General features: G+C 51.0%; 1 protein-coding gene across 6 annotated transcripts in view; it reads left to right on the top strand.

Annotated features, from left to right (window-relative positions):
* Nucleotides 1-26,225, top strand: part of RIN3 (Ras and Rab interactor 3) — a 121,442-nt gene that overhangs the window by 31,707 nt on the left and 63,510 nt on the right. For 5 of the 6 annotated variants that reach the window (XM_067727285.1, XM_067727294.1, XM_067727275.1 and 2 more), the window contains 2 exons: nucleotides 7,461-7,668; nucleotides 24,137-24,254. In XM_067727285.1, coding sequence (XP_067583386.1) covers nucleotides 7,461-7,668; nucleotides 24,137-24,254 — 326 coding nt within the window. Of the gene's footprint in view, nucleotides 1-7,460; nucleotides 7,669-15,322; nucleotides 15,417-24,136; nucleotides 24,255-26,225 lie in introns of those variants that run through there. The other variant, XM_067727316.1, reaches the window with a different exon arrangement.

The following is a 26,225-nucleotide window of genomic DNA, read 5'->3' as shown; positions in this document are numbered from 1 at the left end:
TATCTCCTAAGGAGGTCTGGTTAATGCAGATGCACAGCACACACTAAAGAGGAGGGAGGAGGCCCAAACCGGCAAATAAAACTTTTATGTTTAAATTTTCTCGTCTTGCCATAAAATATGAATTTTATTTTCTCAGTGGCATAGCCTTCCTGTTTACAGTGGGGGACACTGAGCCCAGGAGGGGTGTTTGTTCATCGTATCAGAGCCTCCGGAGGAGGCGGCTGCCAGCCCCAGATGCCTGCCGCCCGTGCTGGACTGTTCCTGTTGGCATCTTCACCTGTAGTTGGAACTCCAAGCTGTTACTCCCTCTGGCATCAGCTGCTGCTCTTTGGCCCAAGTCTTGTGCTGCCACAGTGCAGAGAAACAGCCCCAGTGACCTCCTCTGGCTTCTGCTCTGGTGACCTTGTGGCAGCTGTCAGAGGATTTTCCTAAAAGTCCCCTGGGGCCTGATTCTTTGAATGGACTCATCTTGATGACCTTTCAACACAGGCCCTCAAGGCTCCAGAACTGACTTAAAAATGCCAAGAAAAAATAGCGGGAGTGAATCCCAGGGAAATTGCCCTGGTGGAAAGAATAGGCTTAGGTGTTCAGAGACCCCCCCCACCCCCCACCCCGCTCTATATCGCCTTGGCTTGTGACATGCTTTGGGAACTTGGGAGAAGGTGTGTGCATGTGGAGTTTTTGTTTTGCTTTTTAATTAAATATTTCAAAGGTAGTGAAATCTAGAGGAAAAACATAACAATGCCCTGATCACCCATAATTCAGCTTTGTTAAATCCTACCCTTTTGTCATATTTGCTTCAGATGTTTTACAAGCAAACAAATCATTACAGAACTGGCTGAAGCCTCCTTCACACAGTTTCCTGATCTCATTTTCTTCCAATTTCTTCTTCCTCGGAGGTGACCCCTCCGAGGTCACCATTATCCTGAATTTGGTGTGCATGGGTACCCACAAACAAGACACAGAACTGTTGTGTACGTTTTTACACTTTATAGAAATATTTTCATTCCTTCTGTAATTTGCTTTCTTCACTCAACATTGGGGATTTGGTTTGCTTGACTTTAAAAACTCGTTAACTTTTTTCTTTTGAAATAATTTCAGACTCCCAGAAAAGTTACAGGGTTAGTACAATGAATTCCTGTAGTACAATCTTCATTCAGATTTACCAGTTATCAACATGTTGTCACATCTGCTGGTTCTCTCTGTCTCCTTCATTTTTTTTTGAACCTTGTGACAGTAATTTGCAGACACTGTGCCTCTTTACGCCCATATATTTCAGTGGGTATTTCCCAAACATGGGCATTCTCTTACCTAACCTCAGCACAAGAATCAAGATCAGGGAATTAATATTCATGCAGTTGACAGGATTTTGAGATTTAACTGTGTAGCGATTGGTTCCTACCTTTCAGCAGCTGTGCCTTAGTCCAGGATGGACTAATCACAACTTATTTCTCGTTCTCTCATGGACGGACTTTGGTTGTCCCCATTTTCTCTCCCTATAAATGCTTCCATTATCAATCATCTCCTTATCCCGTGTGCGTCCTGGGAGTGGGGCTGCTGGGGCCTGGGCTACGGCACCTCCGTCTCTTTTAGATTTTGGAAATCATTTTCAGAGCAGGTGCAACTGTCTTCATTCTCATGGAGTGCTGTACCCCGTTGGTGCTCTAGTGCCATTTAGGGGCTGAGCAATGGGCTCTCGCCTATCTTAGGCCATTTCTCATGTTGCTGGTGTTCGTAAGAGAAACAGGGCATGACCATGTGCGTGGTTACTCCAGGTAGAATAATGACCTATTTGAGGTGTTCTCATGTATCAGACGATGCTTGATGCATGTTACATGTGGCAGGTGTTACCAGCTCCATTACACAGATGAGAAAACTGAGGCCCGTAGAGGTTAAATACCTTGTCCTAGGTCCCACGGCCAGATATGGCAGGGATTGGGACTGAGGCTGTGTGAGTCCTAGTTCCTCATCTTCAGGCTATGCAGAGTGTGTGAAATGACCACCGCATCTCTGATTGTGAGTTTGTCGTGAGAGGGGTCCACTGAGAGGCTGTTGCCTCTTCCTGCAACATCCCACCTCCCCCCACACCCCTACACGCCTGTCCCTGTCATCTGGTCCCTTCTTCTCTCTACAGAGGGAGTCATTTCATTTAAGAGCAGTCAGCATGGAGGAGAAGGGAGAGGGTGGGGGTGGGGGACAGCAATGAGCGACCATCCTCCCTCACCCTGGGAGTGTCAAGGCACGGCTGGTTCTCCGGGCCTCCAAGGTCAGAGACAGAGAAAACTCCCCTCTGGGGCTTCTGGACGGTCCAGCCCCAGCTCGAGAAGTCGGTGCCATTTCAAAAGGAGGAAGGCTTTGGGCTTCTGGAGGCTCACGGTGGGCACAGGAGCCCCACCAGGCAGTTCAGTTACAGCTCTTAGAGGTTTGCTCTTTATCACTCCAGAGATAATCATCAAGCACGGTGTGCCCTCTCATCTCATTTACGCCCAAGAGAAACCCTCTCCGCTGGTTTTACTTACTCCCCGTTTTACAGAAGAGGAAACCGGAGTCAGCGTGGTTATGTAGGCAGTTAAGCCCCTTAGCGAGTCAGTGCAGAGCTGGGATGACACGCGGGCTCGGGAGGCCCCAAAGCCAACAGGTCTCCACCCTGCATGCATTTTTGTGACAAACAGATGTATTTTCACATATTTATTTAAAATGAGTTTTAGTCCTATAAATAATGCATAATTAGCATGCAAATTTGAAACAACTCCCCTGCACTTCTCAGAAATAACTGTCCTTAATGATGTCTCACAGAGCCTTCAGGAAATTATTTTTGTGTATAGTTATATTTCTGTGTCTCAGTGTGTGTTTGTATATATTCCAAATGGGATAAAAAACATTAATGAACGCTCTTTCTTTGCCAGGTACTACAAGGATACATATACACGGGAAATTTTTAAAATTTCTTCAAGAAGTAGAATAGTGTAGAGGTTATAACCACAGACTCTGGATCCAGATTGTCTGGGTTTGAACGCCAGCTCTGCCACTTATAGGCTGTGTGACCTTGGATGAGCTATTTAGTCTCTCTGTGCCTCAGTATCCTCGTCTTTATTTTTTTATTTTATTTTATTTTTTATTTATTTATTTATTTTATTTATTTTTGGCTGCATTGGGTCTTTGTTGCTGTGCGCGGGCTTTCTCTAGTTGCGGAGAGCAGGGGCTACTCTTCGTTGCAGTGCGTGGGCTTCTCATTGTGGTGGCTTCTCTTGCTGCGGAGCAGGGGCTCTAGAGCGCAGGCTCAGTAGTTGTGGCACACGGGCTTAGTTGCTCCACGGCATGTGGGATCTTCCCAGACCAGGGCTCGAACCCGCGTCCACTGCGTTGGCAGGCGGATTCTAAACCAAGAATATGTTCCATGCCTCTCTCCTAGCCTCTGGTGGTGACCATCAATCCTTGGTGTTCAAAACTCATAACTCCACTCTCTTCTTCTGCCTTCACATGGCTTTCTTGTATCTCTGTGTCTTTTTTTTTTTTTGGCCACGCCACGTGGATTGTGACATCTTAGTTCCCTGACCAGGGATCGAACCCGTGCCCCCTGCAGTGGAAGCGCGGAGCCCTAACCACTGGACCTCCAGGGAATTCCTCTGTCTCTCATTGAATTTAGGGCCCATTCTAAATCCAGAATGATGTCATCTGTAACTTAACTACATCTACAAAGAGCCTTTTTCCGAATGAGGTCACATTCACAGGTGCCAGGTGTTAGGATTTGGGCATATCTCTTTGGGGGACACAGTGCAGCCCACTCCAGTAGGTGTGAGGATGCCTGTGTGCTGTGGGCTACTTATGGATGAAGAGGCACATTGCTGCCCTGATTGGCATTACCAGGGCCCCTCCTACCCTGGCCCTCCGTGTCATTTGTATTCTCATGCACCTTGCACAGAGTGATCAGGCCGTCCCATAACATTGATTGCTGGGACCAGGTCTCTTTATCTCAATACAGCCACTTGGCCTTGAAGCTGGGGTGAGGCCTGCCTGAGGTCAGGATCGTGGGTGGGACGGAGACGGCCTTTTCCTGGTCCTCCCCTTCCATCCCACACTCCCCCCAAGTTCCGGCCAAGTCTGTACAAGGGGGCCTCAGTTCTCCTTACAATGAGGCTTCATTGGAACTTTCTGAGCTGCTTCCCTGGGACCCACACAGGCAGCCCGAAGCTGGCGTCCTCATGAGCTGGGAAATGGCGGGGCCTTCTTCCACACAGGCAGCATCCAGCCAGGGTGCTGCACCCCGAGCTGACACCACACCACCTGGGTGGCCCCCTCGGGCGGCCTCTCCACCCCAGAGCAGAGCTCTCCTCTCCACCTCACCCAGGTTGCATAGGCCGGTGACTGGATGCGGCACCACGCCAGGTCACTCCTTCCCTTGGGAGCTAAGGCCAGGATGCTGAGCCCAGGCCCTGTCCCTGTGGACCAGGGCAAAGGTTTCCCTGGTGTCTGACCACACTGCGTCTGGGTGGGGCAGCACGGACGACCCGCCCCTTGAATCGGAAGGCTGTTAGGACTGCTGATGAGAGCTAATTGCTCTACTTCCCGTGAGCAAGCAGAAGGAAAACAGTCATGGAATGGTTTGTCTTTCCGGTGGAATTGCTCTAAAGTTTTTAGGCTCATTATTCTGCGCTAACAGTGCCATTAATTACCCGGGGCCCCCGTGGCTGCCTCCGCAGGGCCCTCAGCTGGATCTTGGCTGGTGAGAGGGAGGGCATGGGAGCTGGGGTGGCCGACCGTGCCAGCAGATGACATATCCACTGTGGGCTCAGTGATGGTCCCTGGCAGTTAGAGCTGGTGTGGCCAAGCTGTTTAACAACAGTAATCATGGCAGGGAAGCAGCCTGCCCGGGTGCCGGCTCAGGGCGTTCACATCTCTGCCCTCCTGCTCGAGCCCGGCAGTCCAGCCTGGAGCCCCAGCATCAGCACCAGCATTTAATGGTCGCAAATGGGCATCTAGAGGCCCAAGGTCAGCAGGGACTCAGAGATTAGGAGGCAACTTCCTGGTCCCGTTACCATTCTTTGGCCTGGTCACAGCAGGTGTCCGTGTCACTCTGTCCCTTCAGGGCTCTGCTGCTCCTGTGACCTGGTGCAAGGCCCAAACCTCCCCTAGCCTCAGCTGCTCCTTCTGTAACGTCTAGACCTTGCTGCGGCCTTTGACACTTACGGCTTCCACTCCAAGCCTCAGGTCCTGCCAAGCCACCACTTAGGGGGCCCTGAGCAAGCCCTTGTGACTCCTGCCCTGGCCCACCCAGCGGGAAAGGAGAACACTGGAAGACTTGGGCAGTTCCTGGAAAGCAATATCTCTAGAGCCTTTGGCCTCTTGAGTGGTTTAGTCTGAGAAGCAGATAGATGCAGAAACTGAGACCCTAAGAGGGAACGGACTTACCCATGGACTTAACTAAGCTACCTAAGCCTAGTTAGTGGCAGAGAGAGAGCCAATTGCTGTCACTCCAGCTGCCGTTAGAGTCCTAACTGGCCTCTGGGGGAAGCCCTAGGCCAAGTGAGAAGGTTTTAGGATGATTATAAAGCCTTTTTGGTGCCAAGGATGTTTTGTGTTTCCAAGGGAGGTTGGAAAAACCTAACAGGCCCCGAATGCTTGTTTCTGGGTAATTCTGGCCTCCACTGTTTTCACTGCTTTCCCAGAGGAGATGCTGGACCGCATTTCAGGGCTTGGGAAGAGGTCACATCAGTATGAGCTGGGCCGCCCTGGCCTTGAGCTCCAAATGAGACCCAATTCCACAGCCTGTGAACACCCATGGGGCTGCCCTGCTGCCCCTTCCAGAACCATGACGCCTGCAGCTGCCTGGGACACTCCTGTCAGCCTGGTGACGTGGCACACTCTTCTGTGTGGACCCAGAGGGGAAATCAGTAGGAACCCACGGCACACGCAGCATCCAGGGAGGGAGGGCTCCTCGGAAGGTTTAGAGTGGAGGCGTCAGAGGAGGGAATTTTTAGCACACTGACATTGCCGGATCTCTCATCACCACGTACCTTTCTAGTCTGGTCTCTGCAAAACCCAACACCGCTAGACCTGTTTAATCCCACACTTCCCAGTCTCCCCACCACCCAGAGAACCACCAGGACCCTCGCCCTCCCCTTGAGGAAATGCTCATCCCCTCGTCAGGACTCCTGGCTCCCGCTGCCCTCTGACCTCAGCAAATGATTCCACTTTTCTGTGCCTCTAACAGGGCTCATCCTGGCCTCCTCCCGCCCCACCCCCCGGCAGCTCCTTAACAACCAGCTTTATCTCTGGTGCCCGTGGGCAACATCAAGGGACATGGAGCAAAGGAGAGGCACCAGCCACATCTTCCTGGCTTTATAACTAGCCCCTTCTGTCTGATTAAGGTTTTCACCCCTGCAGATATCCTGAGATTTCGTTCCTCAGGTAGAAGGCAAACAGACCACACAGCCCACCCGGCTCAGGATTTGAGGCACCAAGATGCTGTTCCTCCTTTTCTGGAATCAAAACTCACATGCCAGTGTGTAGGGGTTCGGGTGGAGGGAGCGTGTTGGGAACGGTCTGGGATCTCTTAGACTGGACCTCTACTTTGTCTTGCCATTTCTCAGGCCTGTGATTCTCCTCCTTTCCCCAGGGACCCTGACGTTTTACATCGTCAGCTTGGGGGTCAGGGAGTGTCGACTGGGAGGGGCACAAGAAAGCCTTCTGGAAATGTCTGTATCAGCATATCTAATAGAAATATAATGCAAGCCACATATTTGGTTTTAAATTTTCTAGTAGCCACACCGCAAGTAAAAAGAAATAGGTGAAATTAATTTTAATAATGTTTTACTTATCGCAATATATCTGAAAATTATCCTTTCAATATACAATCAATGTAAAATATTATTAGTGAACTATTTTGTGGTCTTTTTTTTTTTTCATACCAAGTCTTTGAGATCCTGTGTGTATTTTATACTTAGAGCATGTCTCAGTTCAGACAACTCACTTAAGATCTGATGTGGCTAGTGGCTATGGTATTGGGTAACACAGCTCTCTCTCTTGATCTGGGTGGTAGTTACACGGGTGTAGACATACGTAAAACTTTGTCTGACTGTATACTAAAGACTAGTGCATTTCACTGTGTATAAATTACACTTCAATTAAAAAGTTTTAAAAACCCTCTTCAGGGCTCTGCTCAAATGCCGTTGTTTTCCTGAGCCCACCCTGGCTTGGAATTAGCTACTTCCGTTGCACTGTGCTTCTGTTATATTTATTCCAGTCTTGTGCTACAGCTGGTTTTTTCTGTGTATGTCTCACTCGTTTTATTATAAGCGCCTTAAGGCGAAGATCCCGGTTTGTTCATTTTTAATTCCCCAAAGGGCCCCAGGCTACCTAGATGCTGAATAAATAAGCATGGTTGAAGTGAATCGCCGTTTGTTGTAAACCCCTCTCTGGGCTAGCGGCAGGACGGGCTGGTCATTTGATTCTGTTCTCAGTCCTATTCCAGATGCTGGCAAAGGAGAGGGACAGCAAGAGGAGGAGGAAGATGGCGTGGGGCCTCGTCTGCCAGTCACTCCGAAGAACTGCCTTCCTCTCCGGGGCATCAGCGTCCTGGAGAAGCTCGTCAAGACCTGCCCGGTGTGGCTGCACGTGGGTCTGGGCCGGGCAGAGGCGACCAGGATCCTGCACCGGGAGGCGGCCGGGGTGAGTCGGGGTCTCTCATGGCCGGTAGGTGGGCACGGCTGTCGGGAACTGCGCGGGCTCCCACGGAAGTAGCTGCCCTCTGGACAGCTGCCCATTTGCTCTCTTTTCTTAGGTTTTATCAGCTTTTCGACCAGAACTCAGGAGCAAGGGACTGGTGGGAGGTGTGGTTTCTGCTCTGGGGAGCAGGTGTCCCACTGGGGCTGTACGGCTGGCGGGGGCTCTCTGGGCGTATGGGTGCCCGCGGCAGGACTGACACTTTGAGAACTCAGCCAGGGACTAGAGAGTCTCCGAGCCGGAGGGAACTGAGAAATCATTTTACACCCCCTTATTTTACATGTGAATATGAGGGGCTGTGTGATGGAATCGAAAGTGTTTTGTTTTGTTTTGTTTTGGAGTCAAGCTCTGTGAGTTGGGAAATGGCTTCAATTTTTTGAGCCTCACTTTTCTCACTTTGAAATGGGGCCATTAATAGTATTTTCCTCCTCGTGGTGTAAGCATTACAGAGGAAGATAGATGCCACGCACCATGCATTTTCTCTTACGTGCTACTTCCTTTAAAATTGTTTTTAATCTGTTTAATTTTAAAAGTGATACATATAAGTATTTACTGTAAAAAAAATATCAAGCTGGACAGAAGTGATAAAGTAAGAAGTAAAGTGTCTGATAACGGTCTCTGCCACCCACTCTTTTTCACCTAACCTATTTCCCAGAAGTCTTTTTTTGTTTGGGGCTTTTTTTAAATTGAGGTGAAATTCACATAACACAAAAGTAGCCTTTTTTTTTTTTTTTTTTTTTTGGTGGTACGTGGGCCTCTCACTGTTGTGGCCTCTCCCGCTGCGGAGCACAGGCTCCGGACGCTCAGGCTCAGCGGCCATGACTCACGGGCCCAGCCGCTCCACGGCATGTGGGATCTTCCCGGACCGGGGCACGAACCCGTGTCCCCTGCATCGGCAGGCGGACTCTCAACCACTGCGCCACCAGGGAAGCCCAAAAGTAGCCATTTTTTAAGTGCACAATTTAGTACATTCACAAGGTTGTGCAAGCACCACCTCTATCTAGTTCCAAAACATTTCATCACCCCAAGATAAAACCCCGTATCCATTAAGCAGTTACTCCCATTCCTTCTTCTCCTGGCCCCTGGTAGCCACCGGTCTGCTTCCAGAAGTCATTTCTGCTGGCCGTGTGTGGCGTATCTGTCCATTCATCTTCCATGCAGACACCCACATCTGTAACAGCTAGCATTCACCAAGCACTTTACTGTGTTCTGGGCACTGTCACGTGTATAAGCACAGTTTATCCTCACAGCAGCCCTCTGAGGTAGGTAATACTAATATACCCATTTCACAGAGGAAGTAACTGAAATACGAAGCAGTTAAGTGACCTCCCCCAGGGGACACAGCGATCGCGTGCCTGAGCAGTCGGGGAGCTCCCGTGCTGTATCATACACACAGGTTGTATTTGACCGAGATGGAATTGCATCTTATAGCCATTTTTTGCCGTTCTTACCCTCAATGTGGTGTGTATCGCTACACTGTGTCCGGGGAATAGTCCAAGCTCCTAAACACAGGGGGCTCAGGTAGTTAGCAGACTAATTCATCCTGGACTAGATAAAATCCATCAAGTCAGCAGTTGTACCTGAACTTTGGAATTACTGGAACTCATGGGGCCTCCAGCAAAGTACCACGAAGTCCCACAGAGGCTCCTGCCATAGTGAGTGGGGACCGTAGAGGCCTAAAGACCCAGCTGAATCCCTCCGGGGCCAGGGGAGGCCTCCCCCAAGGCATGGCCCCAGCTGGGGAGAGGGTTGCGGCGAGGGTGGGGAGGCAGGGAGACCCGCATCCTCAAGGAAACAAGATCTGTTGTTTCATTCCTCCCCACCTAAAGGCTTTCAGTTTCGAACTGCCTGAGGCTTTAGAGCAGATTATGAAACTGCATAGAAAATAAAATCAGGGATTCATACCAGCAGGTGTTCCAGTCGGTATTCCCAGGCTGCAGCCCCAGCTGGTCGTCCACTCTCCTATTAGGATCTGAGGGGATTAGCGTCCCACCCTTCTTGGGAGGATGCAGCTGAGAAACAGGCCAAGGTTGTGGTGTGACGAATGGCCATTTTCTGGACCTTACTTGGTCATCAGGAGAGGTGTGTCCAGGCATGCGTGTAGATGGGGGTGGACCAGACAGTGAGGACCGTCCCGGGAGACGGCAAGTGGGTCTCCAAGGTGAGCTGCACTGGGTGTAGTCATGCCCACTTTGTCCAAAGGTTCGATACTCTCTTCAAAAAGTTTACGACAAGCCCAACTCAAAACAACAGTAGTGGTTCTGTGTGGAGATTGCTTATTAACGGCAGGCCCTGTACCAAGTGTTGTATGAATGTCACCTCATTGAATCCTCGCCATAATCCTGTGAGGTGGACTCTGCCATTATCCTCATTTTACTGATAATGAAACTGTGGCTATGAAGAGTGCCCTTGGGGTTCCCAGAAGCAGAGGATCTGGGAGGTGACCCCAGGGGACACCAGTGGGGGAAATAAGACAAGGAAGGGAGGGCAGCTAATAAAAGGTATGTGTTGGGCTTCCCTGGTGGCGCAGTGGTTGAGAGTCCGCCTGCCGATGCAGGGGACGCGGGTCCGTGACCCGGTCCAGGAAGATCCCACATGCCACGGAGCGGCTGGGCCCGTGAGCCATGGCCGCTGAGCCTGCGTGTCCGGAGCCTGTTGCTCTGCAACGGGAGAGGCCACAACAGTGAGAGGCCCACGTACCGCAAAAAAAAAAAAAAAAAAAAAAAAAAAGTTCTGTGTTGATGCAGGTTACCCCTGGGGGCAGTGGAGCTGGCTTCTGCTGGGGCACTTTGGGAGCCAGGGTAGAAACACATCTCAAGGTCATTCTGCCCAGAGGGCTGAGGGAGATGATATTATCCACTGACTGATGATAGCCATTGGTTCCAGGCAATGGGGGATGAGGATTCATGTTCCAGCACCACCTCTCTGCTCTCAGTATGAGAAAATCTGACTCTGGCCAGAAACAGCCGATGAGCAAAGTGATGCCAAGCTGGCTGTTGGAAGCAGGACTGGGGTCCACTAAAAAGAGTGGGCAGGGCCCCAGCAGCCTCTACCACTGGGAGTGAAGTCACCTGCCCAGGGTCACATGGCTAGTGAGTTACAGGGCTGAGATTTGATCCCAGTCTCGGCTAAGCCAAAGCACACCCCTCCCAAGGGTGAAGGTTAGTAGCCGGAAAGAAAAAGAAGTAATGTTTTGAGGTCAGTCAATACCAGATGGGTTTGGGTATAAGACACGTTTATAAAGATGGATAAAATCTGATCTTACCACTGTCCTCTCAGAGGGTCTAGTGGGGGCTTCACGCACGGATATGAATGGGAAGGCATGGGGAGGGGATGTCTCAGTGCTGGGTAAAAGGCAGGACAGCGAGTGACCTAGAGGAGGCGGGGAGCCTGTCCAGGTGGGCTGATCTGGGCAGACTTCCTGGAGGAGACAGATGCCGAGCTGGGCCATGCAGGATGGACGGGCAGGATTGGGATGGGGGAGCTGAGTGGGTGGATGGGTGATGGAACAGCACAGGCTGAGCCCCAGAAGTGGGCATGAGCTGGGCTGGGGCACACAGGGAGGGAAGAGGGCATGACCGCAGGGATTGGAGCCAACTGGAGTCGCTGGAGGGCAGCACCAAGATGCATTCATTGCCTTGCAATGCCAGCGTCTGGCTCAGGCTTGGGTGCAGGGTATGTCTGGCTTTGGGTGTTCGTTAGAACAAGTGAATGAAGGATGGCAGGGAGAATGGGGCTGGTTCTGGGGAGCTGGCAAAGCCGGGCCAGTTGCTCAGGGCCTGCCTGCAGTGAGGGACGAAGGTCACGTGGCTGTGTTTACTTTCTAGGTGAGCACACATCACACAAGGCTTTAAGCCTTCATCCCAGGCTCCGTGGCTACAAGAGGCCCAGACACCTCTTCACCCCAAGTAGGTGGAGGTACCCAGGTCGCTGTTTTACAACTCAGGGGCTGAGTATAGAAAACAGAAAGCTTCAGGCTGGGTCCTGAAGTGACACCCTTGTCCAGAGCCTTGAATCTAATCCCAGGAGTGAGACCACAGGCTACTGTTAAGACCGAAGGTGATGGGCTAAAAGAGATCAGCCGGGCCCTTCCTGCTATTGCCCCCTTACTCTCCCTCTGAGACCACAGGGACTGGGTCAGCCCCGAGGACAACAAAATTGGAGGAGATGCACCTTCTGTTCAATTCTCTGCCCTCACACCCCACTCTTCCCCGTGAGCTTCTGTATTTTCAAGCAGAAAGCAAAGCCCTAAAGCTCACACTCTGATAAAAGACTGGCCAACTTTTACCCAAAGTTGTTCTTTGCATGATCTTATTGATCCTCACAGCAACTTCTGTCTGGTTGGCGTTATTAGTGTCCCCATTTCCAGATAAGGAAATGAAGGCACAGAGAAGTTAAGTCACTTGCCTGAAGTCACACAGCTAGTAAGAGCAGAGTCTGCATAGTATGATCTTCAGGAGATGCTGGGAAGGCCCTTTGCTGCATAATATCACTCTCGTGGAACTGTCTGAAATTCCACCAGTGCAATGACTTCATCGTTTTTAAGATATAGACACTGGGTAGCCCCCAGGCTGTGAGAGTTCGGAGGGTCCTCAGAGATAACCTGGACCCACCCCTCATGGCACCAGTGAGAGACAGTGCTTCATCATGTCTGGGGCCAGTGGTCAGGAGACTGGAGATCCAGCCCCTTTGTCCCAAATATCTGTATGACCTTGACCACGTCCCACCCCCTCTACTACTCCCCATCTCCTGCAGCCTGCTTCTCTGATAAGGTTCTGGGAACATATTGGCCCCTTTCTGATTCGCGTATATCCAGAGCAAGGCAATCAAAAGCCATCTTTATTCATCCTGCACCCAAATGCTGGGGTGTTTTTTCTTTTAGTTTTTCTTTTTAGTTTTTTCTTTTAGTTTTATTTTAGAAGTTTTTGATTTATAGAAAAGTTGCAAGGACAGTACAGTATGTACCATACATGAGTATGGTACATTTGTCACAATTAATGAACCAGTATTGATACATTAGTATTCACTAACGCCCATATTTTATTCAGATTTCCTTAGCTCTTACCTAATGTCTTTTTCTGTTGCAGTTTTATTTTAGAAGTTTTTGATTTATAGAAAAGTTGCAAGGACAGTACAGCACATGAGTATGGTACATTTGTCACAATTAATGAACCAGTATTGATACATTAGTATTCACTAACGCCCATATTTTATTCAGATTTCCTTAGCTCTTACCTAATGTCTTTTTCTGTTGCAGGATCCCATCCAGGGCACCACATCACATATAGTCATAGGTCTCCTTAGGCTCCTCTTGGCTGTAAGTTTCTCAAACTTTCTTTGTTTCTGACGACCTTGATGGTTTTGAGGAGTACTGGTCAGGTGTTTTGTAGAATGTCCCTCACCTGGGATTTGTCAGATGGTTAGACTGGGGGTATGAGTTTGGGGGAGGAAGATCCCACAGGCAAAGCCCCATTCTCATCACATCATGACAGAGGTTCCTACTGTCAACACGACGTCACTGTTGATGTTGACCTTGATCAGCTGTCAGTTTCCGCTGTAAAGTTACTCCTTCTCCTCCCCCTTTCATACAGTTCGCTTTGGAAGGAAGTCACTCTGCACAGCCCACACTCAGGGAGGGGGGATTTATGCTCCACCTACTTGAGGGCAGAGCGTCTACATAAACTACTTGAAATTCTTACGCACAAGAGATTTGTCTCTTCTCCCCCATTTATTTATTTATTCGACCACTTACTACTATCGATGTAGACTCATAGGTACTTATTTTATGCTTTGAGTTATAATCCAATACTACCATAATTATTTTATTGCTCAAATTGTTCCAAATTTGGCCACCGGGAGCTCTTTCAGTTGGCTCCTGTGTCCCTTTGACATAACCCCATCGTTGTGCGTGTGTTTTGATTATTTGTTTGTTCAGAGCACTTCCTTACTTTCTTACACTAAAAGATGCTCCACATTGTCTTGTATATTTCTTGCCTCAGTCCTAGGATCGGCCATTTCTCCAAGGAACCCTTGTTCCTTTTATTGGAGAATAATGTTAGAAACCAAGATCTGGCGCTATGTGTGTTCATTGCCACTGAAGTGTCATTGCTTCTAGGCCAAGAGGTGGTCTTTTAGTGAAAGAAACCTCTTGTAAGATTGCTTTTTGTAGTGAGGGGTTAGCTCAAGTGTTGCAAGGCTTCCCTGCAACAGTGGTTGAGGGTCCGCCTGCCGATGCAGGGGACACGGCTTCATACCCCGGTCCGGGAAGATCCCACAGATCCCACATGCCACGGAGCGGCTGGGCCCGTGAGCCATGGCCACTGAGCCTGCGCGTCCGGAGCCTGTGCTCCGCAACGGGAGAAGCCACAACAGTGAGAGGCCCGCGTATCGCAAAAAAAAAAAAGAGTTGCAGTAGCCTGAGTTGCAATATGGACCAGCCCACGTTCAAGGCATCTTCCCCTGCTGTGAGACCAAGGAATACCAGTTATGTCCAATATAGTTTGGCGAAAGCACCGGTGAAACCCCTTTCCTGCCCCTTCGGGATGCCAGAGCCAGGGAAGAAGGCATAGTCAGCAGGTCTCCTGTGTGCCAAGCACCGTCTCTCATCTTTCCACCAGGCCTGCAGAACAGGGGGCAGGCTCTCTATTTTATAAGTGAGGAAACCCACCTCTGACAGTCATATGGCCACTAAGTGATAGAGGGTGATTTGAACCCACCAACTGACTGCTTTCAAAGACTTTTTTTTTTAAAAAAAACCACAGTGTGTCAGCCTCATCCCCAGAAATGCGGGTTTCTTTGGCTTAGAGCGGGGCTCAGCCACCAGGGCGATTCTGATAGGCAGCCAGGATGAGAAACGCTGCTCCATGCCAGGCTACAGCCTCGTTATCAGTAATGGGAAAGGTGGGCCACGCGTGTCCAGAGGGGGCTTCGGCCACTGGACCCCTGACCTCCACAGGCACTTGTGGTGCCTCGGAAGAACCAGCCACTTCTGTTCCAGCCCTAAAGAGCGTGATTGGAAAATTTCCCCAAGCGACTGGAAAATAGTCCTAAAATAACAAGAGTAGAAAAGCAGACACAGCTCTGGATTGTCCGGGCCAAGAAGGAATAGTAAAAACAAAACCATTTAGAGTGTATTTAGCTTTGGGTTTTTATGTAATTATTTGAAGAGGAGGAGGGGAATGCAGTGGCTGCATAATTCTCTCCCTAAGCATATTTCTGTCCCAGCTGTTTCTGAAATCAGTTGGTCTTTCCAAACCCCCTCTGGCTGAAGGTGGATACAGAAGGGCTCCAACCCAGCCAGGGGCTCGAACCTCCTGGATTGCAGTAATTTACCTGTGAAACTAACCCTCATGTAAGCCTCTTGGGGGTTTGGGAAAGACCCCAGGACACTGATGCTGGGAGAGAATCTTCTAGAAGGAAGGAGTCCTGGACCCTTTAGTCCCCCTACTTCGCTAGCCTGGAAAAGCCAGCTCAGAGAGGGGAAGTGACTTGCCGAAGGGCACAGCAAGCCAGGGTCCGCACCAAGAGGGACACTGTGTCCTGCCTCACAGCCCAGGGACCTGACCATGAACCCACTGTTGTTTCAGGGGGTGGTGGTAGGGGAATCCTAGCTCTTCAAAGAAAACTGGACCCTCAGAGTGGGCATGTCGCCCGTCAGTTTGTACAATTGGGGAAAGAGGATTCTTCTGCTTTTGGTGAGTTCCTAATCCAGTATGTTGGGGAAGCTGACAAAAGGGGAAAAAAATAAAGAGGGAACAGAAGGAATGGGTGACTCAGATGTCAGCTCAACAAGGCACCAGACGACGCTTGTTCCCACAGAGGAGAGACGTTGAGTGAGGACACTGGGGCACAGCAAGCTTTGTGGGTGGCCCGGTTAATCAGGGAAGGCTTTCGGGAGCAGTGGCTCAGGGAGGGTCCCAGTGTGAGCTGGGAGCAGTAGTGTGAGCTGCTCCATTCCTAATAACCCCAGGCAGCCCACAGGCAAGGGTCCTGGAGGTGGACAGAGAAGGTTCCGGTGCCTGGACTTGCCACCTCACTTTCCCTCACTGCTCACCTTGAGCTCATCCTTTCACTCGGGGCTGAGACCTGAAGTCTGGAGCTGCTAGTGAGGGTGTCTTTCCGTCTCCAGGGTGCCTGGTGCCCCACCATGTTGCCTTTCTGAATCATAGAGCCATCCATGAACAGGAGGGTGGAAACGCTTCCTCCATACAGCAGGGGGCTCTGAGGCAGGTAGAGACACCATATACTGGGTGCTTATTATATAGCAGGCACTCTGCCGAAGTCATGTGGGCAGTTCTTTCATTAATCCTTTGAGGCACTGGGCCTACGGTAGCTTCAGCCATAAGGCTACTGTTGTTTATCTAATGAGAAATATGGAGGTTTGGGGTCTAGGGCTGGTTTAGCAGTCCAGTGATGTCTTCAAGACCCAGGTCCTTTCCACCTTTCTGTTCCTCCATCTTCAAGGTTAGCTTTTGTCCTCTGTTTGTCACCTCACGGTTACAGAATAGCAGCTGCAGCTCCAGCCATCTCACCCATTTAAAAGCAGGAGGTCATGGGCAAAAGGCTTTCTTCTCTTAGGCTCAGCCTTTTTGTCAGGGAACAGATGTTTTTCCAGATACTTTATTGGCTACCCCTGACTGTGAGGGAGGCTGGGGAAGGGGGTGAGTGGCAGAGGGGAACAGAAGAGCCATGATTGGCTTTGACCAAACAGGATTCATCTCCTGAGGCAGAATGCACTGCTCCCAGGCCAGAATTGTGGTCAGTTAGCCAGGAGAGGGAGGGGAACTGGTTCTCAGGGGGGCTGACTCTTAGCGACCATCACAGGCAGGAACTATCATGATGCCATTTTGCAGAGGAAGAAGCAGCCCCAGAGCAGTCACACAGCTCAAGAGTAGCCGACTAAGGACTGACCTCTGAGAGTCTGGCTCCAGAGATCGTGGGCTAAAGTCTTCCACAGAAGGGCCCAAGGCCCGATGCTCTGGACCTTCCCCTTTCCCTCCCTCTTTGCCAGTCTTCTTCCTACACTGTATTCTCATCTGTACAAGGGGTAAAATATTCTAAACGCCAGGGAGGGAGTTGCTGCAAGGTATCTAAAACCTCTAACCAGGTGCCTGGCATAAAACACATGCTCAGTTGGTGGGTTGGCTGGGTTGGAGGACGTGTACTATAATGGTCACAACCCTGATCTGAAGGTCACTGGCCTTGCATTCTTGTCCTGGCTCTGCCACGAACAAATAATGTGACCTCAGGATGTCTTTTTGCATTTCTGGGTCTTGGTTTCTTTGGCTATAGAGTGAGGAGCTGGACATACCCGTGGCTTTCAAACTTCCCCACCAAGCTCTGGGGACCCCTCAACAGCACCTCATAGGAGGAAGAGAGGACGGGGGTATCCAAAGGATGAGGTCCCACCTCCACATAACCCATAGCTGTAGCATTGCCTACTGTGGCATGACGAACCGCTCCAAAATCCAGTGGCTTAAAACAGCCACTATTCAACTTTCTCAGGATTCTGTGGGTCAGCAGTTTGGACTGGGTTCTGCTGAGTGGTTCTTCTGCTGGTCTCTCCTGGGGTCAGTCAGGCAGCTGCAGTCATCTGGCCAGCTGGCCAGAGATGGCCTTGCTCCCCTGTCTGGCGGTTAGTACCAGCTATGGGCTGGGCCTCACGACTCCAGCGGGCTCACTCAGCCTTCTTCACATGACAGCTGTGGTCCAACAGGGTGAGCATGGAAGCAGACATGCCTCTTAAGGCCTAGGCTTAGCCCGCCACAGAGTCACTTCTGCTACATTCTTTTTTTTTTTTAAATATTTATTTATTTGGTTGCATTGGGTCTTTTAGTTGCGGCAGATGGGCTCCTTAGTTGCGGCTCGAGGGCTCCTTAGTTGTGGCTCGAGGGCTCCTTAGCTGCGGCTCACCAACTCCTTAGTTGCGGTATGTGGGCTCCTTAGTTGTAGCATGTGAACTCTTAGTTGCAGCATGCATGTGGGATCTAGTTCCCTGACCAGGGCTCAAACCCAGGCCCCTTGCATCGGGAGCACGGAGTCTTAACCACTGCGCCACCAGCGAAGTCCCCGATACATTCTTTTGGTTAAAGCAAATCCTAAGGCCACCCTTCCAGGTGCAGGGAAATAGACCCCACCTCTCGATGGGAGGAGCTGCAAAGAATTTGTGGCCATTTTAATCTACCGCATAGGTGAGTGATCTTTGAGTCCGTTTTCCTATCTCTTTGTTTGGAAAAAAGATACATAATAATAATCGTGTTAATAGTTATCATTTATTTGTCAAACAAGATGATGCAGATAAAAATCTTAGCATCTGGTTTAGTGCTCAGTAAGTGGTAGCAGTCTGTAATAAGTATCAAGTGCATGCCCTATGCCAGGCGTTTATGTATATGACCAGCAATTCTCGTAGCAGCCCTGAGAGGTGGAGGTGATTATTCTCAGGCTCAGACGAGGAAATCGAGACCAGAGGAGTAAAAGTAACTTGCCTGCAGACCCACAGCTGGTAAGGAGCAGAGCTGAGCTTTGAGTCCCCCTGCAGCTCTAAAAAGTGGGCTGCAGGGGGTAGAAAGAGAAGTAAGAGAGGCTTGGAGAATTTGCACATGGACCCCCTCAAGGGTGCTGGAGAAGGAGCTCTGGGAGGCACACCCAGCCCGTGAGCCCCCTGGGTGCTCACCTGCAACAACCATCACGGGCAACATCTCCTTAGAGGATAAGCAGTGGACACCTGGTGGGGGAGGGGTGTGATAGGGACACAGGCAGTTCACTCAGATGCCCTTCTCCTGGCACTGGCTTTGCTGAACTCTGCTGGGTTTAAGCATGGGAGATGCACCTTAATCTAGAACGCTTTGTAGGAGTTACCGGTCTGCATACGTTCTCGCAGTGAGCCGCACGGCGACACAGTTTTTGAGGTGCTGTCTGTGGCTACTTCCTAGAAGGGACCCTGTGACTAGCTGAGGTGCTAAACCTCCCCAAAGGGGAACGTGGAACAGACCATCTTATTCCGAAGGACAGTGGCCAAGGCAGACCACTGACTGGGGTTCTGCCCATAGCAGGCACCTGTCAGTGCCCCCTCCCCGACTGCTATCTGGGCGGGAGAGGTCAGAGGACTCCTCTAGCCTCTGTCCCTGCTCCTCCCCCCAAACCCCCAACCCAGAACCTTATCTTGGCTTTTCAGATAAGAGCCCCAGGACTTGGCCACGGCAGAAGGAAGTGCTACAGGAGGCTCTGTGGCCATGCTGAAAGGGTGGGTGTTGGACGCTCAGAACTGGGAACCTGAGCCCAGCCTGGGGACTTTCCACCCCCGTCTGCACCCCTGGCCTGTAGTGAGTAGATAACACAGACTTGATGGCAAGAGATAAGGGAGATGTTCTTGGCGACACCTGGGTCTGCATCTTCTGCACTTCCTGTTGGCGTGGCCTTGGGTTTATTTAACCTCCCTGTGCCCTGAGTCTTCATCCATCGGAAGGAATGGTAGTAGTGCCTGCTTCCTGGGGCCGTGGGGAGAGCTGGTGATGCCGAGCGTGAGGTACTTGGCCCGGAGCGCAGACGTCAGCCGCTCTTTTCAGCTGCTGGCTCCTTACCCTCCGCTGCGCCACACCCTCAAGGAAGTCCCTTCTGGGTTTTTTTCACAGCAAACACATGTGGTAGACCGATCCCCAGTTCTAGACGGAGCCCGAGACTGGGAGACTGAGGAGTGTCAACCAGCCATGGGGAAGGAGGGCGGAAGCAGATGGAGAATTAATCCTCAGTGAGCATCGGTGGAGACACGTGTATCCCACTGGGTGCTTTCCTATGCAGCGTCTCATTTACCCTTCCAACACGGAGGCGTGGGGCTTTGGTTTCATTTCTTGTTTCTGCTGGGTGGTCGTGGGTGTTATCCCCACTTACAGCTCAGAACACTGAGGCTCGGAGAAGCCACAGAATTACCCAGGGCCACAGAGCTCACGGCTGGCTGCTCTGGGCCCTCTGGGAGCCCAAGAAGAAAGGCAGATTGTGAGAGACTGTGACTCTCCCCGCAGCTGGAGGAGTTCCTGTCCGAGAGCTCTCATCTCCTTTCTTTCTGTCTGTGGAACGGGAGGGTGGAGAACGGGGTCCATGTCTCAGCGGAGTGACTAAGTCCAGAAATAGTTGCGTGCTGGGTGTGAAAGAGCCAATTAGACCGCAAGGCGGCATTGCTGGAGGTCCCAGTTGAGGCTGGCGACCATGATTTGTCATTGCAGTCACCCTAGAGAGAGATCAGTGGGGGTCAGGTAGTCCAGGAAGAAGTTGACCATCAGTGGAGTAGGCAGTCTATGTCGTCCTGCGGCCCCGGCCATCCACTCGTCTCTCACTCGATCTCTCTGACAAAAAGTCCATCCTTAGGATAGGTATCCTTACTGTCTTGTTTTATTCTCTTGTATTTTCTTTTGGAAAGAGAAATGGTTGGTGGCATCTGCCTTAATGGGTCATGACCCACAGTCTGAAAAACACTGCTTTCCTTCCTGTGCCATTCCTGACGCTCAGGGTGGCGAGGGGCCACTCTGCTACGTGCATGTGCTTCTGAACCAGTGACCTGGCTTGTGTCCCTCACACATGTGCCCTACAAGGATAGAAACCCCCAGTTTGTTTTCAGTTGAGGGGAGCGCCAGCCTCAGCTCCTTCCCGGTCAGGGTCAAGGATCCAACGTTGCTGTCTGCCTTCCCAGGGACACCACCGGCTCCCGCTCGGGCCTCGCTCCCTGTGCCCGGCTCCCCAGAGTTCCAGCAGGGGGGACCCCGGCAGCAGCCGAGAGTTCCCTTATTCCACACTCACTCCCACATATGTTCACTCACACACATTCACACACTTGCACACACTCACTATGCTCTGGGCGACAGTTCTCTGATACCAGTTGGATGTCCTACAATTCAGTTCAATTCTGACATGACTACCCGAAGCGAACACAGACCCCATAAGTTAAAGGGAAGGTCTCCAAAAGACTGCTCTCGCTGCAGATGCCAGACACTCGTGCGGTCCCTAGGCTCCCTACTCTTCTGTCTGACTTGGTCACAAACGTGACCCCTCTTTAGGTTTGATAATCTGCTAGGAAGACCCAGAAAACTCACTGAAAGCACTATGCTTATGGTGACAGTTTGAATATAAAGGATACAACTCAAGATCAGCTGAATGTGAGACACGGGGGTGAGGTCTGGGCTGGGGAGGGGGACACGGAGCCCCAGTACCCTCTCCCGATGGAAACCGGGCACGCACCCTCCCCACGTGTCAGTGTGTTCACCAGCCAGGAGATTAACTCATTGCCCGGTGCTTGAACTCAGTCTGCAGTCCCTCTCCCCTTTCCAGAGGTCAGGGTGGGGCTTCGGGTTCCAACCCTCTAGAATTATGCGACTGGCTTTCGGGGGCAGCCCCTCCTTTAAGGTCCCACTTGAGCCGACTGTTAGCATAAACTCAGGTATGGCCCAAAGGGGCTCTTTATGAATTACTAAAGACCCCCATCACTCAGGAAAATCCAAGGGTTTTAGAAACTCTGTGCCAGGAGCCAGAGACAAAGGCCAGCTGTATTTTTTATAGCACCCATAGGCTTACTGTCTCTCTCACACACACACACACACACACACACACACACACACACTCATTTTCTCTCTCTCTCTCTCTCTCTCTCTCTCTCTCACACACACACACACACACACACACACTCCCTCACACATGCTGGGTCCCATGGACCTGGTGGGTAGGCGGCAGCTCGGCCTTGGATCTCTGAAGAGGAACCAAAGTGACCCCTTTTCTTGGAAAGACGCGTTCCTGGGGGCAGTCCAGGTCCAGGTGGACGCATCAGCTCACAGCAGGCGAGGCTGTGCCGGGACTGCAGAGAAGCGTCTAGAGGAGAGCTGGCCTCCCGCTGGGTCCCCTAGGAGGGCCGTCCTTCCAGGTGGGGCACCAGCACCCCCGCCCAGCTCGCATTTCTGCCCCAGAAGCCTCTCTCCCGCCTTCCTCTATCCGCTGGGTTCTCAGGCTCTCTCCACCCTGCCCTGCACGAGGAGAGGGGCCGGCAAACTCATTTCTGACCGCGGTTCAATGACTGATGGGTGCATTGTGTCCCTGCTCCCAAGAGGCACTCTCACGGAGAGCAGACACGTAAGCCAAGAGACTGCCCTCTGGGGGCCAGGCGCAGGGCAGCCGAGGGCTCAGGATCTAGATCCGAAGGGCCTGAGCTCAGATCCCAGCTCTGTCATCCTGGACATTACCTGCCTCTCTGTACCTCAGTTTCCTCATCTGTAAGATGGGGATAATAATAGCATCACCCTCTCATATGAGAATTAAGTAAGATCATGGAATCTGATGAACTGGGGTTAAGGCTTGGATAGAGGAGGGAAGCGATATGTGTTAGCTGCTACTAGTCAATAATAACAATATTATTATAATGTTTTATTGACAATTGTAATGACATTGTATTAACAATTATAATACTATATAGCAATATCGTAATAATAATAGTAATCAATAACAATGGCGGGTAATTTGAGGCATCACCCAAGGGGTGGCGGGACAGTGCGCCTTGGCGGGGGAAGGGGAGAAGCACCATCTCTGTGCTTCTCCAGAGCCTGTCACATCCTCTGGAGGCCCCAGTGGCCCTGCTCCCCAGTCTTCTCTCAGCATCTTTGGCCAGACTTCCCAAACTCTAGACCGGGCTCTTGGGGCCTGAGTGGGAACGGCTTAGACCCCTCGTGGGGACGAGGGTGGAGGGGAGGGGGGACGCCATGACCAAGTCCTTTCTCAGGAAAGGAAGGAGTGACCCTTCCTGGGGGGAGGACCAACCCTCTTCCTCTTCCCCAGGGGGAGCTGTGCCCCAGGAGGTTGGGGAGATCCCAGAAGGTGTCTGTCATCACCTGGAAGAAGGGACGAGCCTGGGTGGGGCCAGTGGAGACTAAAAAGAACATTTTAAAACCACACGGTCTATGAAAGGAATCAGGGGTCCCCTCCCCCTGATGGCCACGGGGAGGGCACTGCCCCAGGGCTGCTGTGGGTGTAAGAGTGGAAAACTTCAGAGTCACAGTCCCCTTAACTGAGCAGAACCGTCGTTCAGAACAGGAGAAGTGAGAGTGAGGCGTCTGTAAACGCCCTGGCTCTGGTTTAGACTTCGGTAGTGCTGGGTTACTAGAGCACAGACAGGTCCCTGGGGCTCAGAAGCATCGTTTTGTTTTTGTTTTTAATTTATTTATTTTTGGCTGTGTTGGGTCTTCGTTGTTGCATGTGGGATTTCTCTAGTTGCGGTGAGCGGGGGCTACTCTTTGTGGCAGTGCGCGGGCTTCTCCTTGCAGTGGCTTCTCGTTGCGGAACACAGGCTCTAGGCGCGTGGGTTTCAGTAGTCGTGGCACGAGGGCGCAGTAGTTGTGGCTCTTGGGCCCTAGAGCGCAGGCTCAGTAGTTGTGGCACACGGGCTTAGTTGCTCTGCGGCATGTGGGATCTTCCTGGACCAGGGCTCGAACCTGTGTCCCCTGCATTGGCAGGCGGATTCTTAACCACTGCACCACCAGGGAAGTCCCAGAAGCATCGTTTTCGACTAGAGTAAACCCACAGGAGAAGAAAGGGCAAGTCCCTCCCTGGGCAGGATGTATAGAACAGACAGGGGCTGCATAGCGTGGGGTCTGGAGCATGGACACCAGCGTCCAGGGCTGAATCCCAGCTCTGCCCCTTTCAGCTGTGAGGCCTTGGCCAGGCAAAGCCTCCAGGGTATGTCCTAGGGGCCAAGCCCATATGGGTATTTCCTCAGTTGATCTTCACACCAGCCCGAAGAGCCAGGTCCTGTTAAAGTCAGAGAGCGCCTCAGTTTCTTCATCTGTGAAGTGGGGATAACAGCAAAACTCACGTCACAGGGTTATTGAGAGAATCAAGCAAGTGAATATATGCAAGGTATTCATAACAGTTCCTGTCACAGAGAAAGCTGTGTATATTAGTTATTAGTTATTTTTGTTTCCATGGGGGAAAAATAGTGTGAATTGACTAATATTTATGATTGTTTCCAGCAGCCTCCCCCAGGGCATACATGCTGGGGTGTGAGTTGAAATTCAGCCCGTCCATTTGAGCTTTTCTAAGCGTGACCCTGGATCACTGCCTGTACCAGATTAAGCTGATTCCAGACCCGCTCCCCTCCCCCAACTAACCAGCATCTCAAGGGATGGACTCAGGAATCTGCACTGATTTAGTTGACCCCCCTCGATGGACAAATGAGAAGTTGAGACTCAAGGAGCCAGGGCACATGGACCACGTGACACATGGCTCTTGGGGCAGAGCCCCTAGTTCTACCTCGAGATGCTAGACTCCCCCACCTTGCCTTTTTGTTTCTGGAACATTCCAGATGACTTCCATCTCACTCTTGTCCTTCTAAATAACCTGCCCCCCAAATCTTTGACTCATGGAGTTCCCCCTTCCTCCACTGCAGACGTTCCTGGTCCGCCGGGACAGCAGCTTGAAGCACCCGGTGCTCTGTGTGCACTTCCCTTCCCCAAACGAGAGCTCATCCGCGGTGCTGGAATACACCATTAAAGAAGAAAAATCGAGTGAGTACCATGTCCCCGTTCTGCCTGGAGCCACACAGCAGCGGCAGATGCTACGCCCTGTAACCACAGACCCTCCTCCCAGGCCAGAGGGTCTAAAATTAGAAGAAGGGGGAAGGTTTCATCCGCTGAAGTTGTTTGGCCCGGTTTGTTCTGAACTCGGTTTATCACTCAAAGTCAATGCGAGTTTCCACTCACTCATGTCACAGGTTGATGGCTGTGCTTCCTCAAGGCCTCTATGAAGTCTCCTCTTGTTAGGTCATGGTAGAGAAAGGGAAGGAAAAGAGAGGACATGTCTGGGCCCCTGGGTCCTAGTGACAGCTCAGCACACACTCAAACCATGATCTTGGACAAGTCACTGAACCTCTCGGAGCCTCGGTTTGCTCATCTGTCAAATGGATATAATAGTCACTTCCCGTCTGTATCACAGGGCCTTTGTGAGGGTCAAATGGGCAAGCACTTTGAAAGACAAAAATCCTGTGTGCGCCCAGGGCTGCCAGGAGCAGGCTTGAGCCTCCGTGGAAAAATGTTTGGGGACCCCCAAACAAGGGTGGGTTTGTACTCAATTGAAAGGGTTTGGGCTTCCGAAGCCCCTCCTCTCGTGGGCCAAGCCAGGTATTAAGATCCAAAAAGCTTGTTGAAAGAATCTGTAGGCTATTCCAAGCACCGGCTGAGATCCTCTTACAGATCGATCCAGGGATGCCAGAAGCTTTTTACTCTTGGTTAGCAGCAGAGCGACAACATTTAAAGAAGGTAAAATATTTAAGTATTTTATAAATATTATAAGTGTATGATAGAAATATATACTTTAATCATATATTTGCATAATTAAATGTTATATAAATATAATAAATATTTTAAAAATATTTTAGGGTGCTTGTTTCTCAAGAGACACTTGTGCCCGACACTGGGAAGATGCAAAGATGAAAAAGACAGAGCTCTGGCTTCAAGGCTCTCCCAGTGTAGTTGGAGGGTGGGGGGCAAGGTGGGTGGGAGAGACACAGATCTCAACACTTGCTGTGCAGTGTGACAGATGTAACTGCACAGGGACCTCTGGCCGAGGGGCACAGAGGATGCAGACCACGGTGGGAAGGATTCCGGGAGGGTGTCAAAGAGGAAGGAATACAGGCTGGCTCCGGAAGCGTGAGGATATTAGTTCAATTAAACGCTGCTTTTCTAGCTCCAGAGGTAGAGGAGAAAGCAAAAGCAGGGGCAGTTTCCCGTTTTTGCCATACACTGAATGGGTGAAACAGTTCACTCATTTGTGTATTCAACAGTTGATTATTAAGTGTCTGCTCTGTGTCTCAGGAGCTGTTCTACCATTGGGGACACAGCAGGGAACAAAACACAGTCCCTGCCCCTAAACAAACGTGGAGAGTCATGCTATGGAGAACACATAAGTGGGAAGATTAGCCAGCTGTTGCAATAACAACAAAAAATGTAATGGGTTAAACCCAGAAGGGGCTAGTTTCCCAGTCATGTGCAAGGTTCCTGGTTAGTGTGGAAGGCTCATTCAGGGACCCCATCTGGAGCACGCAGCCCCCAGTTTCTTGTGGTTGACTCCATGCCATAGGCTGGAAGGCGAAAGAGGAGGCTTGTGGGCAGGTCTTACCTCAATGCCTGAAAGTAGGTGTGTCACTTGTGCTCACATTCCATTGGCTAGAACTTGCTCACATGGCCACACCCAACTGCAAGGGAGACTGGGAAATGTGGTCCAGACACCTGTCCAGGGAGGCGCAGAGGGCCTGAATCTTGGTGAACTGCTTGGAGTCTGCTCTCTGGGTAAGGGGTAAGGAGTGTGTGGGGTTGTTAATTTATACAGCAACCCTTAATGACTCCTGCCTTACAGCATCCAGCGGGGAAGACAATGTAGGGATCTCAGAGAGGAAGGAGAGTGTTACAGTTTCCCCAGACCAAGCATATAGCGTCCTCTGATGACTGCAGAAGGGGTGAGGTTGTTTGGGGCACCTGGGG

This window comes from Pseudorca crassidens, chromosome 1 (genome assembly GCF_039906515.1).
Source record: "Pseudorca crassidens isolate mPseCra1 chromosome 1, mPseCra1.hap1, whole genome shotgun sequence".
Lineage (NCBI taxonomy): Eukaryota > Metazoa > Chordata > Mammalia > Artiodactyla > Delphinidae > Pseudorca > Pseudorca crassidens.
Note: the sequence above shows the minus strand (reverse complement) of the source record. Positions and strands in the feature narration are given on the sequence as shown.